Source organism: Sus scrofa, unplaced genomic scaffold (assembly GCF_000003025.6).
Source record: "Sus scrofa isolate TJ Tabasco breed Duroc unplaced genomic scaffold, Sscrofa11.1 Contig1914, whole genome shotgun sequence".
In the NCBI taxonomy this organism is placed as follows: Eukaryota; Metazoa; Chordata; class Mammalia; order Artiodactyla; family Suidae; genus Sus; species Sus scrofa.
Genome location: NW_018084979.1, coordinates 2,176,236 through 2,198,067, shown reverse-complemented (window position 1 = coordinate 2,198,067; position 21,832 = coordinate 2,176,236). Strand labels below are relative to the sequence as shown.

Sequence of the window (21,832 nt, the reverse complement as noted above, 5' to 3'; positions counted from 1 at the left end):
CTATAAGAAAGCATATGATATACGGACCTATTAAACATAGGTTTTACATCAACCACTATCAACAGCATACAATCTAAAGGACTGACAGACTTAGGTTTGGCTAAAATTACTTAAATTTCTCTGGCACTTTTCCCGCTGTGAAATTCTAAAAGGCTCTCTATCCCAAGCGCGCCCTGCCCACGGCACCAGGCCCCGTGGTGGCGGGATGAGCCCTGTGGTCCTTCCTGGTAGCGGCCGAGCCCCCAGACCACTGGGCAGTCGCAACAGAAAGGTCCGTGCTGGTCTGTCCGGTGACCATGAGGCTCGCTCTGCGTCAGGCCACAAACAGGACCCCCCCGCCCCCTCTGTACACGTCCGGGGACGAGGAGTGAACCCGGAGCTCATCTCCAGCGGGACCTGCATCCGAGAGTGACGGCCGTGTGTGGGAGGCAGACCACACAGGCTGGACCCAGACGCTGGGTTTCTGCGCTCGAGCAATCAGTCCAGTTCACCGTAGTGTAAAAACCTCAAGAGGTCTCTTCTCACTGATGACAGGCGCTTTAGGTACAGAAACAAAGGGGCTATACTCCACGTCTGAGGCAGTTTACACAGAATGGGGGGGTGCATAAAATTCAGGAATTATGAAAAGTGCTACAGGGAACCCAAAGGAGAGGTATTTATTCCAAACTAGGGCTTCAGAGAGTTTTCCTCAACTATTTGGTACACGGAGTCTCCAAGGATGAGTGGACGTTAAACCAGGAAGACGGCACGGAAGGCGTCCCAGTCAGCGGCGGAAACGGACGTCCGCACAGGCTGCGAGCCAAGTGCCGGCTGGGGCCGCTGCGGGAGCTGGGCCTCAAATGCGCGTCCCGGGCTGCCATCCCCCTGGATTCAGAGCGAGCCTGGGAGGCAGGGTGAACAGACGGAGCCTGTATCGTCCCACGTGACCCCCACTGCGCGGGCTCCTGTGAACGGAGTTATCGCACTTGGGAAGTCATGGGTCTGTACTGGAGCTGGGGACGTGGGACTGCGCAACCAGCCTTCCCTAAGGCCCTTTACACACTCGGCCACGTACACGCTACCCTGGAAGCAGGGCACCGTCCACAGCTGAGCAGACATACCTGTCAACTTTGCAGGCTTTGTACCAGCCGCCATACTCTCCGAAAGACGTCCCATCCTTTTGCTTTCCCTAAATCACAACAAATAATTTCAAATGAGCAATTATCTCCAGCCATCAAAGACGCGATTTAGGGAATCTCTCAAAACAACGTGTCCTTACTTTACACTCTTCTCTCTCCTCGGCGTGCATCCAAATGGGCTTATTTTCATCTGCAGAAGGAAAAAGAACAGGCTGTCAGCCTGAGAGAGGCCCCCGCGCGTAAGCTGTCGAGTTCCACTGACTGCAGGGTTTTCGTTTTGTTTTTCAGACGTTACTTCTCACAAAGTGAACAGACGAAGCTTCGCAACGGGAAGAAACTGTGAGGACGGGAGCGGACCACGAGACACAAGCGGGCACTTTGGGGACAGGCCACTCTGGGGACAGGCCACACGACCCACAGAGCGAGGCGAGGCGAGGCAGGGGCCGGGGGCTGATGAGGTAACAACCCTTACTGCTGGAGTGCGCACAGCACTCGGGCCGCTTAGGATTTGAGCACCGCCGCGTTAAACGAGAGTCTAAGAGAAAGCGGTGCGACGCTGGGAACAAAAGTGGAGAAAACAGAAGGCAGCCTTCCCTTAAAACTTCCTTAACGTTTGACGACGCTCACACATCCCTCTCATCCAACGCCTCCAGACAACTAATGCGCCCGGTATCACGGCGGATAAGCAGCCTTTGAAGTGAGGACTATGAAAATACTTTTACGACGTGAAAAACGCTTAAGCTGCAAGTACAAAGGAAAGTAAGCCGCACACGGGACTGTACGTGAAGTACGGCTTCAAGTATGCAAATCAAGGCAAAAAAGGGACAGAACGACACTGAACGTATTAAACTACCTTTTGGGTGATGAAATCATGGGTGATTTTCACATTCCCGTCTCTGCACTTTTTTCTGTTCTTTTCCTTGTCTCTTTAGGCCCGTACTAGTATCCCGCGTGCTCAGGGACGCTAGCTGGGTTCGTGACGGCTGTGCCACCGTGAGAACCCGCTCTGTGCTTATTTTTGAGGTTTCCCACAGCGAGGACCTCTTTCGGGCTCTAGAGAAAGAGACACACACTCCAAGCCCATCCAACCACCGCCAGACCCGGGGCGGGCCGGAGTCTGTGGCGTCCTTGCTCCTACAATGGAGTGATGCTTGGCCACGTCACAGGACTGCCGGGAGAATTAAATACGACTGCACGTCCCAGACGCTGAACTAAGAGGAGTACAGTCACTGTCGTGTCACGGAAGCGTGAAACTGGTTTAAACACTGGTTTCAAAAGAGTAAACAGTATTTAAAACTTGGTAACACTGGTATTTACTGTAGTTTTAGCTATGCTTACTAAACGAATTCCGCTGCTAGAATAAACAAGAACCAGCCAATCTTGGGAGAACCAGATTCCCGGACAACAAACCCGGTTATGGGTTTCAGTGCCACACTGTAGCAAAGGAGGCCCTGTGACCGGAGGGCCACGCCCCGAGAGCCAAGCAGGACATGTGTGCATCTTGCCTAAAGAAAACAACGCCTTGGTCCCACGTTTCAACATGTGCGTGAAGGAGAAATCCAAGAACAGAAAAACTCCTTTCAACTGGACAGAACCCAGCTGACTGGACTTCACACTTCTATTTCTAGCAGAGAGCGGCTAGCAAATCACACTAAGGAGATGGCCTGGAACCCACACGACATCAGCACGGCCGCCGCAGGTAGTCGTGAACACGAAGCTCCGGTGAACCGCCAGCCCCTGGCAGGGAAGTGCACTGAACCCTAACCTGGCACAACCGCCAAAAGAATCCACCTGCAGAATGAGGGCCTGAGGCAACACCGTCCCCTGCTAAGAGATTTACTGCTCCGCTGATTAACAGAGAAAAGAAATTAATACACCTTTCAAAGACTTTTCAGAAGTGGTTTCTAGAAACTCTATAATATTAAAAAAAAAAAACATTAATCAAAATCTGTCCTTCCTACAAAACCTAAGGTCTCCACACGCTGGTGACAACTGTCCTCACGCTGAACGCCTTACACTGTGACGGCCGGTGGGGTAGAGAAATGCCCAATGTGACACACAAAGACCACTCTACTGACCAATCTTTATTTATTTATTTTGCTTTTTAGGGGCTGCACCTACGGCACATGGAGATTCCCACGCTAGGGGTTGAATCTGAGCTGCAGCCGCCGGCCTACACCACAGCCACAGCCACACGGGATCTAATCTTTTTTTATTTTTTTTTAATTTTCCCACTGTACAGCAAGGGGGTCAGGTTATCCTTACATGTATACATTGCAATTACAGTTTTTTCCCCCACCCTTTCTTCTGTTGCAACATGAGTATCTAGACATAGTTCTCAATGCTATTCAGCAGGATCTCCTTGTAAATCTATTCTAGGACGGGATCTAATCTGTGTCTGCGACCTACGCCACAGCTCACGGCAACGCCGGATCCTTAACCCACTGAGCAAGGCCAGGGATTGAACCCGCATCCTCGTGGTTCCTAGTCGGATTCGTTAACCACTGAGCCACGAAGGGAACTCCCAAAATCTTAGAAAAGATTTCTTCCAAAACGTGTATTATGTACCTACAATTCTTTAAGGAAGGCAAAGGAGACCAGCCTTAAAGAGCTTGAGGTCCAACAACCCAGCAGCCCCGGGTGGGTGGAGAATCCACATTCCGACAGGTCCCAAGTAGTGCTGACGCTGCTGGTTCATGCCAGTCTTTCGGGAACAATTCTAGAAAGCACTAAGGCCTCCAGGAAGGCTCTCCAGAGTTAGTGCATCTAAACTATGCTTAAAGCCGCTCAGACACGTGGACTCTGGAGAAGGCAGTGGGGAAAGAACGCAGCAGGGGGCCCATCGGGCCTGGCCGCAGGGGCACAGCCTGCTGAGGATCAGCACTGCCCGGGCAGGTGCGCGGGCGTTTGCCATGGCCACTCAGGCTGGGCCATGTCCTCTCCTCTAAGCGCTACTTAGAAAATCAGCTCTAAAATTCAAATGAGGAGTGCCCTTGTGCTGCTGCAGGTTAAGGATCCAGTGGTGCTGCTGCTGTGGCGCAGGTTCAATCCCAGGCCCCGCAGGCGCAGACAAAAAAAGAACATTAAATAAAATGAACATAAATGCAAATTGAATTCTATTTTGAAAATATGGTGATGACTTGAGTATTCCCGAGCTGGAAACCACTCTTTCTAATGCATTCTACACCCGCATCTGCTTCGAGGAAGGAGTGTATGTCTTACCATCCACGGAACCAAACTCTCTTTCATGTGCCCGAGTGAGAATCTCTTTGTACAGTGTTTCTGCTTGCTTGAATTTTCCTTGCTTCAGGTAGCAGGACGCCTTGAAACAAAACAAAACGCTTACCATTCTCTTGTGTGAGTGACGCGAACGCCTACATTCTTGCCCGCAGGTGAGAGGGGAGGCAGAGCCCCAGGAGGAAAGCCCGCGGCTCTATGGCCAGAGCTGCCTCGGGCAACCTACCAGGTTGTTTTTCGTCTTGGCCACATTGGGGTCATCAGGCCCCAGCTTGGTCTGGTAGATCTCGAGGGCTCTTTGATAGTAATACTCCACTTCTTCATACTTGCCCTGGTTCTGGCACAGTAGGGCCAGGTTATTCAGCTGCTTGGCCACATCAGGGTGATCCTTTCCCAAAACCTGGGGACCAAAGTTAGCTTATTAGAAACACTTACGACGTGTCTCACGCCAACCAATCCATCACCCACCCTGTTCTAGGAGAAGGATCTTTCGATCATGAACATGACTATGCCTCATTCCCAGACTTACCACGATTAACTGGCCCCCATGCAAAAACACGAATAACCAGAGGAGCTCCCCAGTGGCCCAGCAGGTTAAGGATCCCGCATCATCACTGCAGCAGCCTGGGTGGCTGCCGAAGTGTGGGTTCAATCCCCGGCCCGGGAATTTCCACATGCCGCAGGTACAAATGAACAAAAAAATTTTTAAACCAGAATGTATTAAACTCTCATGGCTGGGGGGCTGGGGGGGACGGTGCTGACTTCCTTCCCAGGCTTCAGCTCAGTCAACGCCTGTAGGACCCCGACGTGGTAGGTGACACACGCACATTCTGAAGATGAGCAAGCTGGGTTCTCCAAAGGCTGTTTGACGACTGCCACGTTCTGGAGGAGCCCAGGTGTAAACCCAGCCCTGACTCCAACCACGTCACGCTGACAGCGACACATCGAGAGCCTTCAGCAGAGCCTTCCCACTCTTCAACCCACATCCCAGCCCCTCCACATGCAGACCGGGGGCCTTGCCATCACCCTGAACCGCACCCTCCTGTTTCGAGGTCCACCTTCCGGGCCCTGTGACCTCGCTGTCCCAGACGCCGATGCTCTCCCTCTCCCCGCAGGGCCCTCTGCCCACCCCCGCCCCCACTAACGGCACATCCCTGACCTCAGGGACCCCTCCCCCCGGTCAAGGCACACAGCACATCACGAGTCGTTTCTTCCTCTGAAAGCATCACTACCTACCCCAAACCATCTCATCCATTTAGTTCTCTGCTGCCTGCCTCTCGCCCGTGAAAACGTGACGCCGCAGAGTGCAGCTGGATGCGATGTAAGCCTAGCACCCGGTTGGCGCTGGCACACAGCGGAGTGAATAAATACTGGACAAACGCCCTCACCTTGTGCCTGTACGCATGCAGTCCCCAGGGAGGCTGCTGCAGCTGCCCCCTTCTGCATGCCTGCCTCTCCCTGCCTGGGAAGCGTGGACCTTAGGTATTCAGACTCGGCTCAAACCCTGACCGTCTGGGGGAAGCCCAGGCTCTATACTCCTCCTGGCTCTAGGCTAGACGTCAAAGCACCTGCATCCCCAAGGTCCGTCTGGTGGGCATCGTTCCCCGGCAGGGCGCCGTATCTAACGTGTGAATCACTGACGCTATCAAGTCCTCAGTAGCTGTCTGCTCAACGAGTGAGTGAAGGAGCCTACACGAACGCATGCGACAGATCATCATTCGCAGCTCATAATCCTCAACCTGATACGCCTGAGGTTCTCCCGGGTTTTAACCCCAGTCCACTGAAAAGCTGAGTGGATAAATGAGAAATAAAACAAAAGCCATCTGACGTCATAAAGACCATGCACATGGCAACGTGGACAAAACGTGACCTGCATAATTTGAAAAATGAGCCGCTTTTCATTCCCCTTGCCCAACTCCTCGCCATATGACCCCAAAGTACATGTTAATCTCTCAGTATCAATGGCAAATATTCACACAATCAAACCAAATTAAAATATCACAGCAACGACATGACACTCAAGTCTCTATGACATTTGAGCACAGTCACAGAATAACGACGAATTTGACAAGTTACATCTTTAAATACCTCATTACCATAAACTGTAGCAGCTGGCATTAAATAACCATGACACTGACTTAATCTATAGCTGTGAGTTGTTTTTTTGTTTTGCTTTTTACTTTTTAGGGCCGCACCTGTAGCACACAGAAGTTCTACAGCAACCCCGGATCCCTAACCCACTGAGCAAGGCCGGGGATAGAACCCGCATCCTCATGGATACCAACTGGATTCGTTACCACTGAGCCTCGATGGGAACGCCTCTGGGTTATTCTTTAGTTCTCAAAAATAATTATTTTTTTAAGATTTATAAGCATATTTGGTGACCTTATTTTTAAAACTGTAAAGTTTTTTTTTTTTTAAGAGCCACACCTGCGGCACATGGAGGTTCCCAGGCTAGGGGTCCAATTGGAGCTTTAGCTGCCAGTCTACACCACAGCCACAGAAACCCAGGATCTGAGCCAAGCCTGCGACCTACACCACAGCTAATGACAACGCTGGATCCTTAACCCACTGAGCGAGGCCAGGGATCGAACCCACAACCTCATGGTTTCTAGTTGGATTCGTTTCCACTGTGCCACGATGGGAACTCCAAAAACTGTAAACTCTTCTTACTGATAGGCATACACCCCACTGTCAGATGACGTATCCGCACCTTCCGTCATGGGCCTGAGAACAGCCTTCTTCGCTGTAGACCATTTCTAGGCCGCCTCAGGCCGGGAGGGCCTGCCGACTCAAGGCCCCACCCTCTGAATACCCACTCCTCCTAACTCCGACGTGTGTGGGCCGATGGCCCCGTCTGGCTCTGCCCTGGGGCTGCCCACCTGGTTGAAAGACTTATTTTCAGGAAAGGGTCAGTAATAATGCATCTTAGGGGTCGCTTCTCAGAGCTTAGAAGGGAAATATTTCAACAGCACGGTTAACACAGCATCTCAGCAATGAGAACCTGCGCCCAGTCGTACCTTCTCTCGGATCTCCAGCGCCCGTTTACACAGCGGCTCGGCTTCTTTGTACTTTCCTCTCTTGCCGTAAAGCACTGCAAGGTTATTCAGAGTTGCTGCCACCTGCCAACACAGAGGGCACCACAGCCTGGTAAACGCCATCAGCAGAGCGGCCTCCAGACACCACACATCATCCCACCCAGTACTGCAGTGACCTGCTCTCAGCTGGACCAAGGAACGTGACTTCACTTAAAGCAAAAGAGCAGCTTCACTACACAGAGAGCCCGTAAAGTAACCCCGCAGAGTATTACACTTAAATCAACATCAACCCCGTCTTGATTTGTTTTTAATTTCACTGGAAGCCACAAGCCAACCAAAGTAGATCTATACGCAAATCTGACCAGATTTTAATAAAAAGACAGTACAAAATCTTTAGGAAAAAATTTATAGAAGTCCATGCAATTTGATTTAGGATCAAAAAATACAGTAGGTGACCCATCGGAGGTGGGCGATAAACGAAGCGCACACTGACACCTGCTGAACAGGAGGGTCGCCAGCACTGGGGCTTATCGCCGGTACTGAGCGAGTGAGGTCCACCTGTGCTGTCCAGTGAAAAGGCAGCTCTCAACTCTTCCCTGTTGAGTTTAACATTAAAATGAGTGGGGCAGAGAACATGGTAGAGAAAATAAAATACACAAAGAGGAAAGAACCAGATGCACAAACCGCAGGATGATCTTTGCCCAGCGTTTTTTCACGGATGGCCAGTGCATCGTTCAGCAGGTTCGCGGCATCTTTGTACTTATTCTGGTCTCTAAATTGAAAAACATGCAACGAAGTGCTTTAGAGCTTACTCTTTTTACGTAATGTTCACAATAAAAAAATAACGGTTAAGCTTTAATTTTTAAAAATAACAGTCAGGGAGTTCCCGTTGTGGCACAGCAGTAACAAACCCGACTAGTATCCATGAGAATTGCAGGTTCAATTCCTGGGCCCGCTCAGTGGGTTAAAGATCTGGCGTTGCCCCGAGCTGTGGTGTAGGTCGAAGACGCAGCCCAGACCCCATGTTGCTGTGGCTGTGGTGTAGGCCGGCAGCTGCAGCTCCGATTTGACTCCTAGACCGGGAACTTCCGTATGCCATAGGTGCGGCCCTAAAAAAAAAAAAAAAAAAAGAAGAAGAAGACGACCATAAAATAAAATAAAAGCCAGCTATTAAAATCATGAAAAGCACTCCTAATGTAGGAGAAAAAGACTCCATCAACAAGCACACTGGCGAGGTGAGCTTGGGTCGGGCCTGACCAGCTTGGCCCTCCACCCAGATCTCAGGAACAATCCTGCCCACACTGTGTGTGGTTCTGCACCTGCCCGCTGCCCTGCAGAGTCAGTGAGGCAGTCCGGGACAGTGGACAGAGCTTCCCTTTGTGTCAGACAGAGCTAGCCCCCATGTCTGAGCCCAGCTCTGCTGGTGAACAGCAGTGTGGCTCTGGCACATCACGTGGCCTTGGCTGTCGCAGTCAGACGGCACTCACAGGGCTGCTGCAGGAAGCTAGTGATACACCACGTGCCCTGGAAACGCCTGTGGAAATAAACCCAGGATGTGCCCACACTGCCGCAGTCTGCTGGGGCAGGGCGGGATGAAAGGTCTGGCCGACTGTGCGAGAGAAGCACCCGGCGTGCTGAGGATGTGGCTCTCCGTGAGACGGGGTGACACACAGCCTAAGTGTAACCGAGTAAGACGAGCTGCCCGGCAAGGCCCTGCCTGCAGAAGCCAGCCCGCCCTACAGAACCCTGGGTGGGCTGTCAAGGCTTCAAGATGCTCCAAAACACACTAATTCTGGCCAAGTATGTAGGCTTCTTCTTCAATCATCTTATCATGTAAACTGGCTCAAACTTTCTGTGAACGTCCCAAGTGCAAAACGACGGTTCAGAAGGTTTCCTATGGCACAGCAGGTTGGGGATCTGGCACTGGCATTGCCGCTGCTCGAGTCCCTGCTGTGGTGTGGGTTCCGTCCCTGGCCTGGGAACTTCCACATGCAGAAGGCACAGCCAAAACAAAGTTAAAGCGATGAGACCCAGTTAAACACGGCCGCCACAGCTCGTCACTGCTGCAGTGCTACGCAAGCTCAAGGAGGCGAGGTGTGCGCTGCGACGGCCAGGATGGACCCTCCCACACCCCTGGTGGGGCTCCTCCCTAGGATACCAAGATAATGGTATCTCACCAACATTTCCCAAGCTCTTCAGATGCTAAAAACCACTGCCAAGTGGAAGAAATCATCTACTCAATGACCATAAGCAAGCCGCTTAAGAACTGATTCTGTTAAGCCTATGACACCACCCCTTCCTCACTTCGCCTTTAAAACTGCCTTGCTGGGGAGTTCCCGTTGTGGCTCAGTGGTAATGAACCTGACTAGAGGACGGGGGTTCGATCCCTGGCCTTGCTCGGTGGGTTAGGGATCTGGCGTTGCCAGGAACTGTGATGCAGGTTGCAGAGGCCGCTCAGATCTCGCATTGCTGTGGCTGTGGTGTAAGCTGGCAGGTGCACCTCCAATTCAACTCCTAGCCTTGGAACCTCCCTATGTGGTGGGGGGGGGCCTAAAAGAAGGACAAAAGACCAAAAAAAAACCTATTTCATTCTACTCAGAAGTTTGCCAAGGGCTTCTGCGGTGGGAACACGCTCAAGTGACTCAAGGTGAAGACGGGAAGAAAAAGCGACCCTCAACTTCAAGGAACCACGATTCCAGGAGAAGAGACGACACGTCGGGTCTAACAGGCAAGTGCTGTGAGAGGCAGGGACAGGGCTACGGGCACGGGGGCAACGGGCACCTGGAACCCTGGATTCAACCAGGACAGCGAGGAGTTCCCGCAGTGGCTCAGTGATAAAGGATCCAACTAGTGTCCAGGAGGACAAGGGTTCAATCCCTAGCCTCACTCAGCTCAATGTTGTGGCTGTGGCTGTGGTGCAGGCCAGCAGCTATACTTACAATCTGACCCCTAGCCTGGGAACTTCCATATGCTTCATGTCCGGCCCTAAAAAAAAAATAAAAACAGAAAAAGGACTCAGTGGGAGGAGGAGTTTGAGCTGTGGTGCAGTGGGTTAAGAACCCGACTGCAGGAGTTCCCGTTGTGGCACAGTGGTTAATGTATCCGACTAGGAACCATAAAGTTGCAAGTTTGATCCCTGGCCTCGCTCAGTGGGTTAAGGATCCGGCGTTGCTGTGAGCTGTGGTGTAGGTCACAGACGCGGCTCAGATCCCGCCTTGCTGTGGCTCTGGCGTAGGCCAGCAGCTACAGCTGCGATTGGACCCCTAGCCTAGGAACCTCCATATGCCTCGTGTTTATGGCCCTAAAAAGACAAAAGACAAAAAAAAAAAATCCGACCGCAGGGGCTCAGGTTGCTGAGGCGGCGCAGGTTCAACTCCCGGCCCAGCACAGCGGGTTACAGCTGTGGTTTGGGTTCAATCCAGAGTCTAGGAACTTCGATATGCTGCAGGTGTGGCCACTTGAAAAAAAAAGAAGGGTGAGAGGATACTGGCCAGCTTCGTGGGAAGGCCATTCTGGACAAAAGAAGCCTGACACAGGAAGACCAGTGGAGGAAAACCGCAAGTTTAGTCTGACCCGAGAGAAGGGCGCGCAAGAGCTGCTCTAGGAAGGCTGGGCCGTGTGTCCCAGGCAGCGTCTGCTCTACTCTGGCGAGAGAGTCTTGCTGGAGCGCATGCTCCACGTTCTGAACTTACTGTCTGAAGAAAAATGGCTGATACGGCGGGAGACGTGGCTCACGCCAGTTTTAAAGGGCTGGGGTAAGGTCACTGAACACGTCCCCTCTGGGTGGGGTTAAGAGGACAGCACGAAGCGAACACTACTAGCCTGTACACCAAGGCCAGGATATTCAGCATGGTGGCCACGTCCGGGTGGTCGTGGCCAGAGGTCTTCTCCAGGTCCTCCAGGGCCTGCTTGCAGAGGGGCACGGCGACCTCGTAGCGCCCCTGGGAGGCGTACTGGATGACCAGGTTGTGGAGCGTGCGCAGCCGCGCCGGGATCTCGTAGCCGCCCTGCTGAGCCGCCGCCGCCGCGCTGCTGTGCTGCTGCTGGACTGCACAGAGAAAGCTGCGCCTCAGACGCGTGCAGAGAAAAGCACCCAGGTGACATCGAGTCAGAGCACTGTCCCCGTCTAGCTCTGCCCCAGGCCAGCACATGGCCCCCCGCATGGAAAGCCGTCCAGCAGGCCACAGGCAGGCTGGGAGACATGGCGACTCATAGGCGGCGCACGCCCCCGACAGCGCAGGGCTGCTCCTGGCACCAGGAGAACTCACTCTGTCCTCTGCTCTCTGTGAGAAGCACAGACCACGTCTGAACTGGCTGCGCGTGCCCGCTGACGCGGGCCTGGTTTAACACGCCGCCACAGCCCGATGCGAAAACGACCTGAAATCCTTTGGGGAAACACAGGGCCGCCCGAGTGTGCACAGGCGGCTGAGGCAGCGCAGCAACCAGGGCGCCCACTCATCACAGCAGTCACCCCCCCAAGAGGACTAACACCTCCCACTCGTGTGCCGCCGGGGACCGCCCCAACCAACTTACTTCCTTGGCCAGGGTCGTCGTCGTCATTTGGGAAAAGGTCATCCAGAGGCTCTTTGGTGGAGTCAGTGTCTTTGTCCTCCTACAAAAACAGCCCAAGACAAGAGTCTGACAAGTCCTATAAGTCCTGCACTGGAAATCACTGACAGAAATTGCATGTTAATTAAAAAGAGAAAAGACGATTCAACTTTCAGACCAAATACAGAAAACTATCCACAATTTGGTTTATCCATCAGTTCAGTAAAGAGTAGTAAAATGCTTGCTAGAGGAGTTCCCGCTGTGGCACAGGTGGTTAAGAATCTCACTCTAGGAGTTCCCATCGTGGTGCAGTGGTTAACAAATCCGACTAGGAACCATGAGGTTGCAGGTTCGATCTCTAGCCTTGTTCAGTGGGTTAAGGATCTGGCGTTGCCGTGAGCTATGGTATAGGCTGAAGATGCAGCTCAGATCTGGCGTTGCTGTGGTTGTGGCGTAGGCCAGCGGCTGGGGCTCCAACCAGATCCCTAGCCTGGGAACCTCCATATGCCGCGAGTACGGCCCTAAAAAGCCAAGAGAAAAAAAAAGAATCTGACTGTAACAGCTCAGGGTGCTGCCAAGGAGCAGCTTCAATCCCCAGCCCAGCGCAATGGGTTGAAGATAAGGCACTGCCTCAGCTGTGGTGTAGGTTGCCGTTGTGACTCAGATTCAATCCCTGGCCCAAGAAGCTCCATATGCCATGGATGCAGCCAAAAAAAAAAAGTTAACTGAATCAGAAATAAATGATAAACAAAAAAAGTAACCAAGACAGGGACGAGCACCCAGAGAAAGGAAAACACAAGCTCCCTGGGGACCCGCACGCTCCAAGACCCTCGCGAGGGCCGGAGGAGGCACAGGGAGGAGCGGGAGGACCACGAGGTGTTCTGGGCAGGGAGTCTCAGAGAAAGTCAAGAACCACCACAAAGGAGCTCCTGCTGTGGCACAGAGGAAACGAATCCGACTGGTATCTGTGAAGATGTGGGTTCGATCCCCGGCCTTGCTATGAGCTGTGGTGTAGGCCAGCAGTTATAGCTCCTGATTCAACCCCTAGTCTGGGAATCTCCATACACTGTGGTGCAGCCTTAAAAAACAGAACAAAACCCACCATAAAGAGGTGGATCTTGCATTGTACTTTATATTTACAGAGAACTTCTTACATTTTCTGACCATTTGTTTAAAAAAAAAAAACACATGGGAGTTCCCTGGTGCACAGTGAGTTAAGGATGTGGTAATGTCACAATATGGCTCAGGTCACTGCTGTGGTGTGGGTCCAGTCACAGAACCAGGAACTTCTGCATATCACAGGCACAGCCAAAAACCAACCAACCAACAAACAAAAAGGATAAAAAGAACACTCCAAAGAGAACTTAAATGACCTGCCCAGGGACCCAGTCCTAAAGCCCATAACCCTGGGTCCTGCTCACTGCAGTGGCCGGAGGGGAGAGGAAACCCTGCCAGCTGGAATCCACCGGCTCTGAGACAGTAACTACTGTCACTACTGCATTCCTACAGAAGCACTTACGGATGGAGAAATGTCATCATCGTATTTTTTTAACTGATTCATGAATTCCAGATGCTTCTTTTCTTCCTCCAGTTGAGCCACAGACTGCTCACTCTTCTGCAATTTCTGCTGCGTGTTGGCCAATTCATCTCGCAGCCACTGATTTTCCTGGCACAGACGACGAACCTGTGCACGCAGTTTCTGCTTCTCTGACTCAACGGCATTCAGATGATTGGACAGAGCCATCATGACCTGGACAGACAGAAGCACGACAGCCCTGCAGCGATGGGTCCCACCAAGCCCCGGCCTGCACAAGCACCCTGGGGCTCAAGCTCCTGCACGCGTGCCGAATGTGCTCTGAGGCGCACACGAGGACAAACCGCACTTTGCCTCCGCTGCCACCTCAGTCACGGGCTACGCAGGCAGGGTCCACAATCTCACGTGTGCAGAACGTCCACAAAAAAGACATTTTTCTCTTGGAGAGCCTCTCAAAGCGGACGAGCAATGGACAGGCGGCTACTGTTCTGATGAAGCTGTATTTTTACTTTCTATCTGGATGGCTCCAAGAGAATACCTCAGAGACCCCTGCCCACGGGTGACAGCATGTGTGCGAGTGGCGGTCCCTCTGAGGGGCGGGCGGGTGGGCACACAGGTGGTCCTTAATGTCCAAGGTAAGGGAGGACAGCTCTGCGGCTAGCACCGTGAGTCAGAAGGCGCTGCCCAGCCAAGAGCTGAGCCCAAGTCAGTTTTAATTTAAATAATATACATATGTATAGCTGAGACACATTTACTGTAGAGCAGAAATTAAGACAACATTGTAAATCAACTCTACATCCATAAAAATTTTTTTAAAAATACAGAAGGCAGAAGTTCCCATCGTGGCTCAGTGGTTAACGAATCTGACTAGGAACCATGAGGTTTCGGGTTCGGTTCCTGGCCTCGCTCAGTGGGTTAAGGATCTGGCGTTGCCGTGAGCTGTGGTGTAGGCTGCAGACATGGCTCAGATTCTGCGTTGCTGTGGCTCTGGCGTAGGCCAGTGACAACAGCTCCGGATGGACCCCTAGCCTGGGACCCTCCATATGCCGTTGGAGCAGCCCAAGAAATGGCAAAAAGACCAAAAAAATATATATATTTACAGAAGGTAATCTTGTCTCCTGCAGAGAAGATCAGCTATTGGCCAACACTCATCCTCCCTTCTTCCTTAGGCTTAGGAACCTGGCACTTTAGCGGGCAGGGCAGTACTCCCCGGTGTCCCTGACAACTAGGTGCGGCCATGGAAGCAGTTCTGGAGAATGAAATGTAAGCAGAGGGCTGTGCCCGGGCAGAGAACTGACCGGAGGAGGCCCGTCCCGCCCGAGGGTGGAGTCACGTGGCTGCAGCCAGAACCCTGAGTCCACGAGACAGGCTGTCCAGGGGCCCGGGGACCCCGACCCCTTGCAGCCATAGAGCCTGTCTGGGAAAGCCTACCTCAGAATGTGCTTCACACAAGACTATGACGTTTAGGCCACTGTTGCTGCTTTCTGATGTGTTCAGTCCAATCAAATCCCGACACGCGCGCGCGGTTACCTCTCCTTTCGATCTACTTTTAACACCTGAGACCTGCCCGAATCAGCCCTCGGCGGCATCACGCACATAGCCCCCGTGTAAGCCCATCTCCATCACTCTCTCGGCACCCGCCCCCGTGTGGGCCCCCCTCACACTTCAAAGGCGGCCTCCGCGGCTCCAGACTCGCAGGCCCGTCGGGGCTGAGCCGTACCTGCGCCTCGCTCAGGCCCAGCTCCAGCATCTCCAGCGACTTCCGGATCATGTTCGACTTCTCCTCCACCAGGTTACTCTCGTCATCCTTCTTCAAACACTTGAGCGTTTCCAGTAAACTTTGTAAAATGGAATTGTGCTCATTCTTCAGAGCTTCGAGCCCCTGAATTACTTGCTTCGTCTTAGAGATGATTTCATCCTGCGTGAGTTTCTCCAACTTGTCCTCCTTTACGCACACCATCGTGGACATGCTGTCGTACATTCTAGGGCAGAGAGAGGAACCTAAGCTAGACACGGCATTCGAGGCTCCGTTAGCTCCCATGTTCACGAAAAATACACGTGCGGGAGTTCCCTGGAGGCCCGGGATTAAGGATTTGGCATTGCCGCTGCTGTGGCTGGGGTTCGACCCCGGCCCAGGAACGTACACACGCCACGGGTGTGGCCAAAAACAAAGAAAAAACGTGTGAATACTTTCAACTCAACATTTCATAGGTGAATAATTACTATGTGTACTGTGATTTATTACCTTCGAATACTATATTCTGTACTGTTCCTGTTTTTCCTTTGCAGACCAGTTTTAATTACCTTTCTGGCTTATGTCTGAATTAATTTTTTAATGGAAGAAATGACAGCAACTGTAAGTAATGCCAAAGATTAAAAGCAGCAAAACATCCAAATGGCATTTCCAAAACATACAGCCTCAGTGAATAAAATTTTCTCTGAATGTTTACAAGCTTTTCTTCCTTAATGATATGCAGAAGAGCCAATAAATTCTTGATAACATATTTACCAGACAAAGCCTTGAAAAGTGGTCACAGCTGGAAAAAGAGAAACCAGCAAAGGAGCACGGGAACAATCAGAGCAACTGCATGTCTGACGCACGGGCAGCGGGAGCAGCACAGCAGGTGTCCAGCGCTGTAAAGACGCCAGGCGGAGGAGGGCTATGCTCGCCTACTGGGTGGGACTAGCCAAGAGGCCACCAGGAGGAAATAACAGAGTATCTGGAAATGGCTTTAAAGTACTACACTGAGGGAGTTCCCATTGTGGCACAGCGGAAATGAACCCGACTAGCATTCATGAGGATGCAGGTTCGATCCCTGGCCTCGCTCAGTGAGTTAAGGATCCAATGTTGCCGAGAGCTGTGGAGCAGGTCACAGACGCAGCTCAGATTTGGCATTGCTATGGCTGTGGTGGAGGCCAGCAGCTGTAGCTCCGATTCAACCCCTAGCCTGGGAACCTCCACATGCCACACCTGCAGCCCTAAAGAAAGTAAATAAATGAATAAAATAAAAATAAAATACTACAGGGAGAAAAAAAAGGAGGAAAGAAGCACAGAAAAGAGTCTCAGCAAAATGGTGATGACAGCTGAAACTAAGCAACAGTTCTTTTTACTGTCCTCTCAAGTTTTGCGTCTGTTTTTAAATCCGATAATTAATTTCATTTAAAAAGGCCAGGAACAGTGGTCATGAACAAGGCCTGTTCAGGAAGGAGAGTGACTGGGATGGAAGTCTGATCACGTGTCAGAATGACGGCCTTCGGCGCACTTACAACCCCTGAAATCTCTGCTTTGCATGTTGTCTTGCATCCTCTTGAAGATAAGCCCCATCTAAAGAGCCAGGGCCTTATCTCATACCGAGCTGAATGGACAGTACCTAGGACAGCTCCTGACCCCACAGACCACCTGGTGGCCAAGGCACAGAGATGCTGGGGGAAGGGAAGCAGTGGACACAGACCTCATATTCCCAGATTTAGGAGTGAAGGCTACAAGCAGTTGCTAACAGGGTCACATCTGTCCCTGTACCCCCAGGTTCATACTAGAACACTGTTTTTTTTTTTTTGCATAACCCGAAGACTAATAAACTAGAAATTTAGAAGCTGTCTAGGGGACTATTCAGAAATCCACCTCCGGGAGTTCCCGTCGTGGCGCAGTGGTTAACGAATCCGACTAGGAACCATGAGGTTGCGGGTTCGATCCCTGCCCTTGCTCAGTGGGTCAAGGTTCCGGCGTTGCCGTGAGCTGTGGTGTAGGTCGCAGACGCGGCTCGGATCCTGCGTTGCTGTGGCTCTGGTGTAGGCTGGCAGCTACAGCTCCGATTCGACCCCTAGCCCGGGAACCTCCATATGCCGCAGGAGCGGCCCAAGAAAGGGCAAAAAGACAAAAAAAAAAAAAAAAAAAAAAAAAAAAGAAATCCACCTCCACACCACAAAGAGCCCAGAAAAACAAGAGAACAGAGGGGACTCCTCTACCTGACGGGCTGCATTATTATTAGATTTGCTATATATCTATTTATCTTTCAGCTCTCCAAGCCCACTGCAAACTCCGCAAGAGCAGAGACCTCATTTACCTTGTGCAGCACCGTATTCCCAGCCTGTCAGAGTATTGCTAAATACACTATCTGCTGAATGAATGAATGAAACTTAGGACCAGCTGTCACGGAGCAGGATTCAATGCCACTAGGCTACACTGCTGCTCTGAACACTACCTAAGTTCCCTTTCCAGAACTGGTGTCCCCAGAGAAACAAAAAAAGAAGGCCTCCTTTCCCACTCTTAGCAGCAGCACATTTGTGTATTACTTCCTAACAGTGCAACACTGAATCTTTTCTTTCCCAAACTAGATACAAGTGTTGAACTAGAACACTCTGAGAGAGTCCCTGGAATATACAGCTTAACAAGGGCCTCGCCCTTAGGGACGTGAGGGACAGACATGCAAGTGAAGGGAAGACAGGCTAAAGGCGAATGTCCACCGAGACAAAGACTCTTTAGAGGTGACAGAACCTTATGGTGGGACCATGGGGGGGGGGGCGGGGGTGAGCGGGCAGTCACTTCCACTGGAGAGGGGTGGCCAGCTCCATGGAAGAAATGACTCCCGACCCCCCAAGGAGAACCGTTCCTACCAAAGGAGCCCATCCTCTCCAGATGTGTGGAGGGCACTGCCAGCAATGGGGCCAAGGCAGAGGTGTGAAAGCACCTGCTGCATGCAAGCAGCTGCCTTGGCTGCAGGTTGCAGGGGGCTAGGCACACAGCAACTGGACGAGATGAAGCAGAGTGAGATCAGAGGACACCTGCGTTCTGAAGGCAAGAGCCAGGGGTAGGGTACAAAAGACGGTGGCAGCAGTCAGGAGAGAGAGGAGGGCTTCAGTGGCAATGCGACGGAGCAATCCATCAAAGGCTGGCACTAATCTTTCTTCCCCAACCCTCTGCCAGCCCTCAGGTCCACTGCCAGAGAAAAGTCTCACCAGCAACTTCTCAGTCTTTCCCAACAATACCAAACCCAAAAGGATGCAAAGGAGAGTCCCAAGACCTAGTAAGAAATGACAGCAACTTCATGACTCAAACCACCCCTGGAAAATAAAGGATCTCGGGGCATGGATGAACAGTAAGTTATCTTGATAGAATATGAAATCCTGTCCATTACTTTGAAACAACGAGAGTGTTCAAAGCAGGCCCTAGCCACTTGGATGCCACAGCCGGGACCACGGTTCCGCTCTGCAGGTTTCGGAACTGAGGCCGTGATCAAGAGGGACAGCAGGGGCATTCCTATTGCACTGCCAGAGGTGAGATTCTGGGACTAGCGCAAGAAGGACCACAGCAAAAGCATTTGCCAAGGATGTTTTCATTAATCAAGAACAAAAGTCGTCACACACACACACACACACACACACGTTTTTTTTTAAAAAAAAAAAAAAAGGAGGAGTTCCTGTTGTGGCACAATGGTTAACAAATCCGACTAGAAACCATGAGGTTGCGGGGTCACTCCCTGGCCTTGCTCAATGGGTTAAGGATCTGGCGTTGCTGTGAGCTGTGGTGTAGGTCGCAGATGCGGCTCAGATTTCGAGTTGCTGTGGCTGTGGTGTAGGCCGGCGGCTACAGCTCTGATTCGACCCCTAGCCTGGGAACCTCCATATGCCGCTGCCGGAAGCAGCCCTAGAAAAGGCAAAAAGACAAAAACTAAATAAATAAAATTTTTTTAAAAAAAGAACAAAAGTCAGAGGTTCGATGCAACTGACAAGAGCTTAATCTCTAAAATATACAAACAACTTACACAACTCAACAGCAAAACCACCAACAATCCAATCAACAACTGGGCAAGAAGACCTGAATAGACATTTCTCTAAAGAAAATATACAGATGGCCACCGGGCACCTGAAAAATTACTCAAAACTACTATGAGGCACCACCTCACACCAGTCGGAATGGCCATCATTAACAAGTCAGTGAACAGCAAATGCTGGAGAGGGAGTTCCTGTGGTGGCACAGTGGTTGCGAATCCAACTAGTACCCATGAGGATGTGGGTTCAATCCCTAGCCTCGCTCAGTGGATTGAGGATCTGGCACTGCCATGAACTGTGGTGTAGGTCAAAGACCCAGCATTGCTGTGGCTTGGCTGGCGGCTGTACATCAGATTTGACCCCTAGCCTGGGAACTTCCATATGCTGTGGGTGCGGCCCTAAAGAGCAAAAAAAAAAAAAAAAAAAAAAAATGCTGGAGAAGGTGTGGAGAAAAGGGTACCTCCTACACTACTGGTGGGAAAGTAAACTAGTACAACCACTATGGAAAACAGTATGGAGGTACCTGAGAAAATTATACCATATGACCCAGCAATACTCTTGGGCATATATCCAGACAAAACTTTCACTGAAAAAGATACATGCACCCCTATGTTCACTGCAGTGCTATTCAAAATAGCCAAGACATGGAAACAACCTGAATGTCCATCGACAGATGAGTGGATTAAGAAGATATGGTATATAAACACAATAGAATACTACTCAGCCATAAAAAAGAATAAAATAATGCTATTTTGCAGCAGCATGGATGGAACTAGAGACGCTCACGCTAAGTGAAGTAAGTCAGAAAGAGAAAGACAAATACCATCTGATGCCACTTATATCTGTAATCGAATACATGGCACAAATGAACCCATCCACAGAAAGAAACTCATGGACATGAAGAACTGACTTGTGGTTGCCGAGGGGGAGGGGGGGGAGTAGAAGGACGGGGAGTTTGGGGTTAGCAGATGCTAACTATTGCATCTGGAGTGGACAAGCAATGAGATCCTGCTGTATGGCACAGGGAACTGTATCTAGTCACTTGTGATGGAGCAGGATGGAGGATCATGTGAGAGAAAGAATGTACACACATGTATGACTGGGTCACTTTGCTATATAGCAAAAATTGACAGAACACTGCAAATTAACTATAATAGACAAAATAAAAATCTAAAAAAAATCCTGTCCAATTGTAACAACAGTCAGTGTCACACCTCCACAGGTTATAGAGGTGGCTGAAGAGGCAAGAGAGGGCAGTTTTGTTCACACGAAAGAGAAAGGGAGGAGAGTCTGTGCAAAAGTAGGAAAACAATAAAAGGTAGGACTTACTACAGGAAAAAAATCAAAACAAAATGAGAAAGACGTATCACTTTAATTGAGGAGATGCTTCAATTAAGTAACAGCATTTAAAGGAATCCAATTTTATATTTTTTCTTTTCACAGCCAAACCCACAACACACGGAAGTTCCCAGGCTAGGGGTCCAAATGGAGTCACAGCTACAGGCCCACACCACAGCCACAGCAACACCAGATCCAAGCCACATCTGCAACCTACACCACAGCTCACAGCAATGGCAGATCCTAACCCACTGAGCTGAGGGCAGGGACTGAACTCACATCCTCATGGATAGCAGCCGTGTTCGTTACTGCTGAGTCACAATGGGAACTCCTAAGTTCTCATTTGAGAGCCTCACATGGCTCCACATTCAGACCCCCAATTAATTAAATCCTGCCCGTAATAGCCTATAACCTAAAAATAAAACAATTCTTATTTCTTTTTAAAATGCCACTTGAAAAACAATAAAAAGATATGCTCCTTTACAAATTACCCCAATAAGTGGAAATTAATAAATACAATTTTATCCTTTCCAAGGGCTGTCCTGCCCTTTGCAAGCACAGGAAACCAAAAACAGGCCCTTGATTAAGAAAATAAATCCCTAAATGATCAAACTTGAAACAAGACAAACAAAGCAACTGCTCCATCTCTGTATCATAAATTCCTAATAACACAGGTAAAGGAAGGACTGGGACCCTGAAAACACCCAGAAGGGATGACTAGCAATAATAACCAACATACAGACATAACTAACAATCCATTTTCAAATAAAACAAAAACACCAGGCAAAAATACTAATTTCCATATTGGGGGAGTTCCTGTCGTGGTTCAGTGGTTAACGAACCCGACTAGGAACCATGAGGTTGCGGGTTCGATCCCTGGCCTTGCTCAGTGGGTTAACGATCCAGTGTTGCCGTGAGCTGTGGTGTAGGTTGCAGACGTGGCTCGGATCCCGAGTTGCTGTGGTTCTGGTATAGGCCAGTGGCTACAGCTCCGACTGGACCTCTAGCCTGGGAACTTCCACATGCCTTGGGTACGGCCAAGAAATGGCAAAAAGATTAAAAAAAAAAAAAAAATTCCATATTCTGTTGCTTTACTTCTACTTTGATATAATCCAAGAGAGGTAACACACAAATAGCTCCTAGCACATACTAAAATTATCTTTTAATTTGTCCTTTAACCTAACTTGTCTTTTATGACAGGAGTAAGTTTTTTACTTGCTGCAACACATCAGTGATTGAGAGAACTCTTG

The 21,832-nt window shown here is 50.5% G+C and overlaps 1 protein-coding gene across 14 annotated transcripts in view; it reads right to left on the bottom strand.

Annotated features, from left to right (window-relative positions):
* The window catches only part of KLC1 (kinesin light chain 1), a 67,295-nt gene that overhangs the window by 22,533 nt on the left and 22,930 nt on the right, over positions 1–21,832 (bottom strand). For all 14 annotated transcript variants that reach the window (XR_002341079.1, XR_002341080.1, XR_002341081.1 and 11 more), the window contains exons 2-11: positions 15,196–15,457; positions 13,461–13,691; positions 11,927–12,005; positions 11,216–11,441; positions 8,078–8,165; positions 7,376–7,477; positions 4,582–4,755; positions 4,341–4,440; positions 1,259–1,308; positions 1,101–1,168 (exon numbers count right to left, since the gene is read on the bottom strand). Coding sequence is in view for 9 of the 14 variants with exons in the window: in XM_021081533.1 (XP_020937192.1) it covers positions 1,101–1,168; positions 1,259–1,308; positions 4,341–4,440; positions 4,582–4,755; positions 7,376–7,477; positions 8,078–8,165; positions 11,216–11,441; positions 11,927–12,005; positions 13,461–13,691; positions 15,196–15,456 (1,379 nt within the window). In the remaining 5 variants the exon portion in view is untranslated. The remainder of the gene's footprint in view (positions 1–1,100; positions 1,169–1,258; positions 1,309–4,340; positions 4,441–4,581; positions 4,756–7,375; positions 7,478–8,077; positions 8,166–11,215; positions 11,442–11,926; positions 12,006–13,460; positions 13,692–15,195; positions 15,458–21,832) is intronic.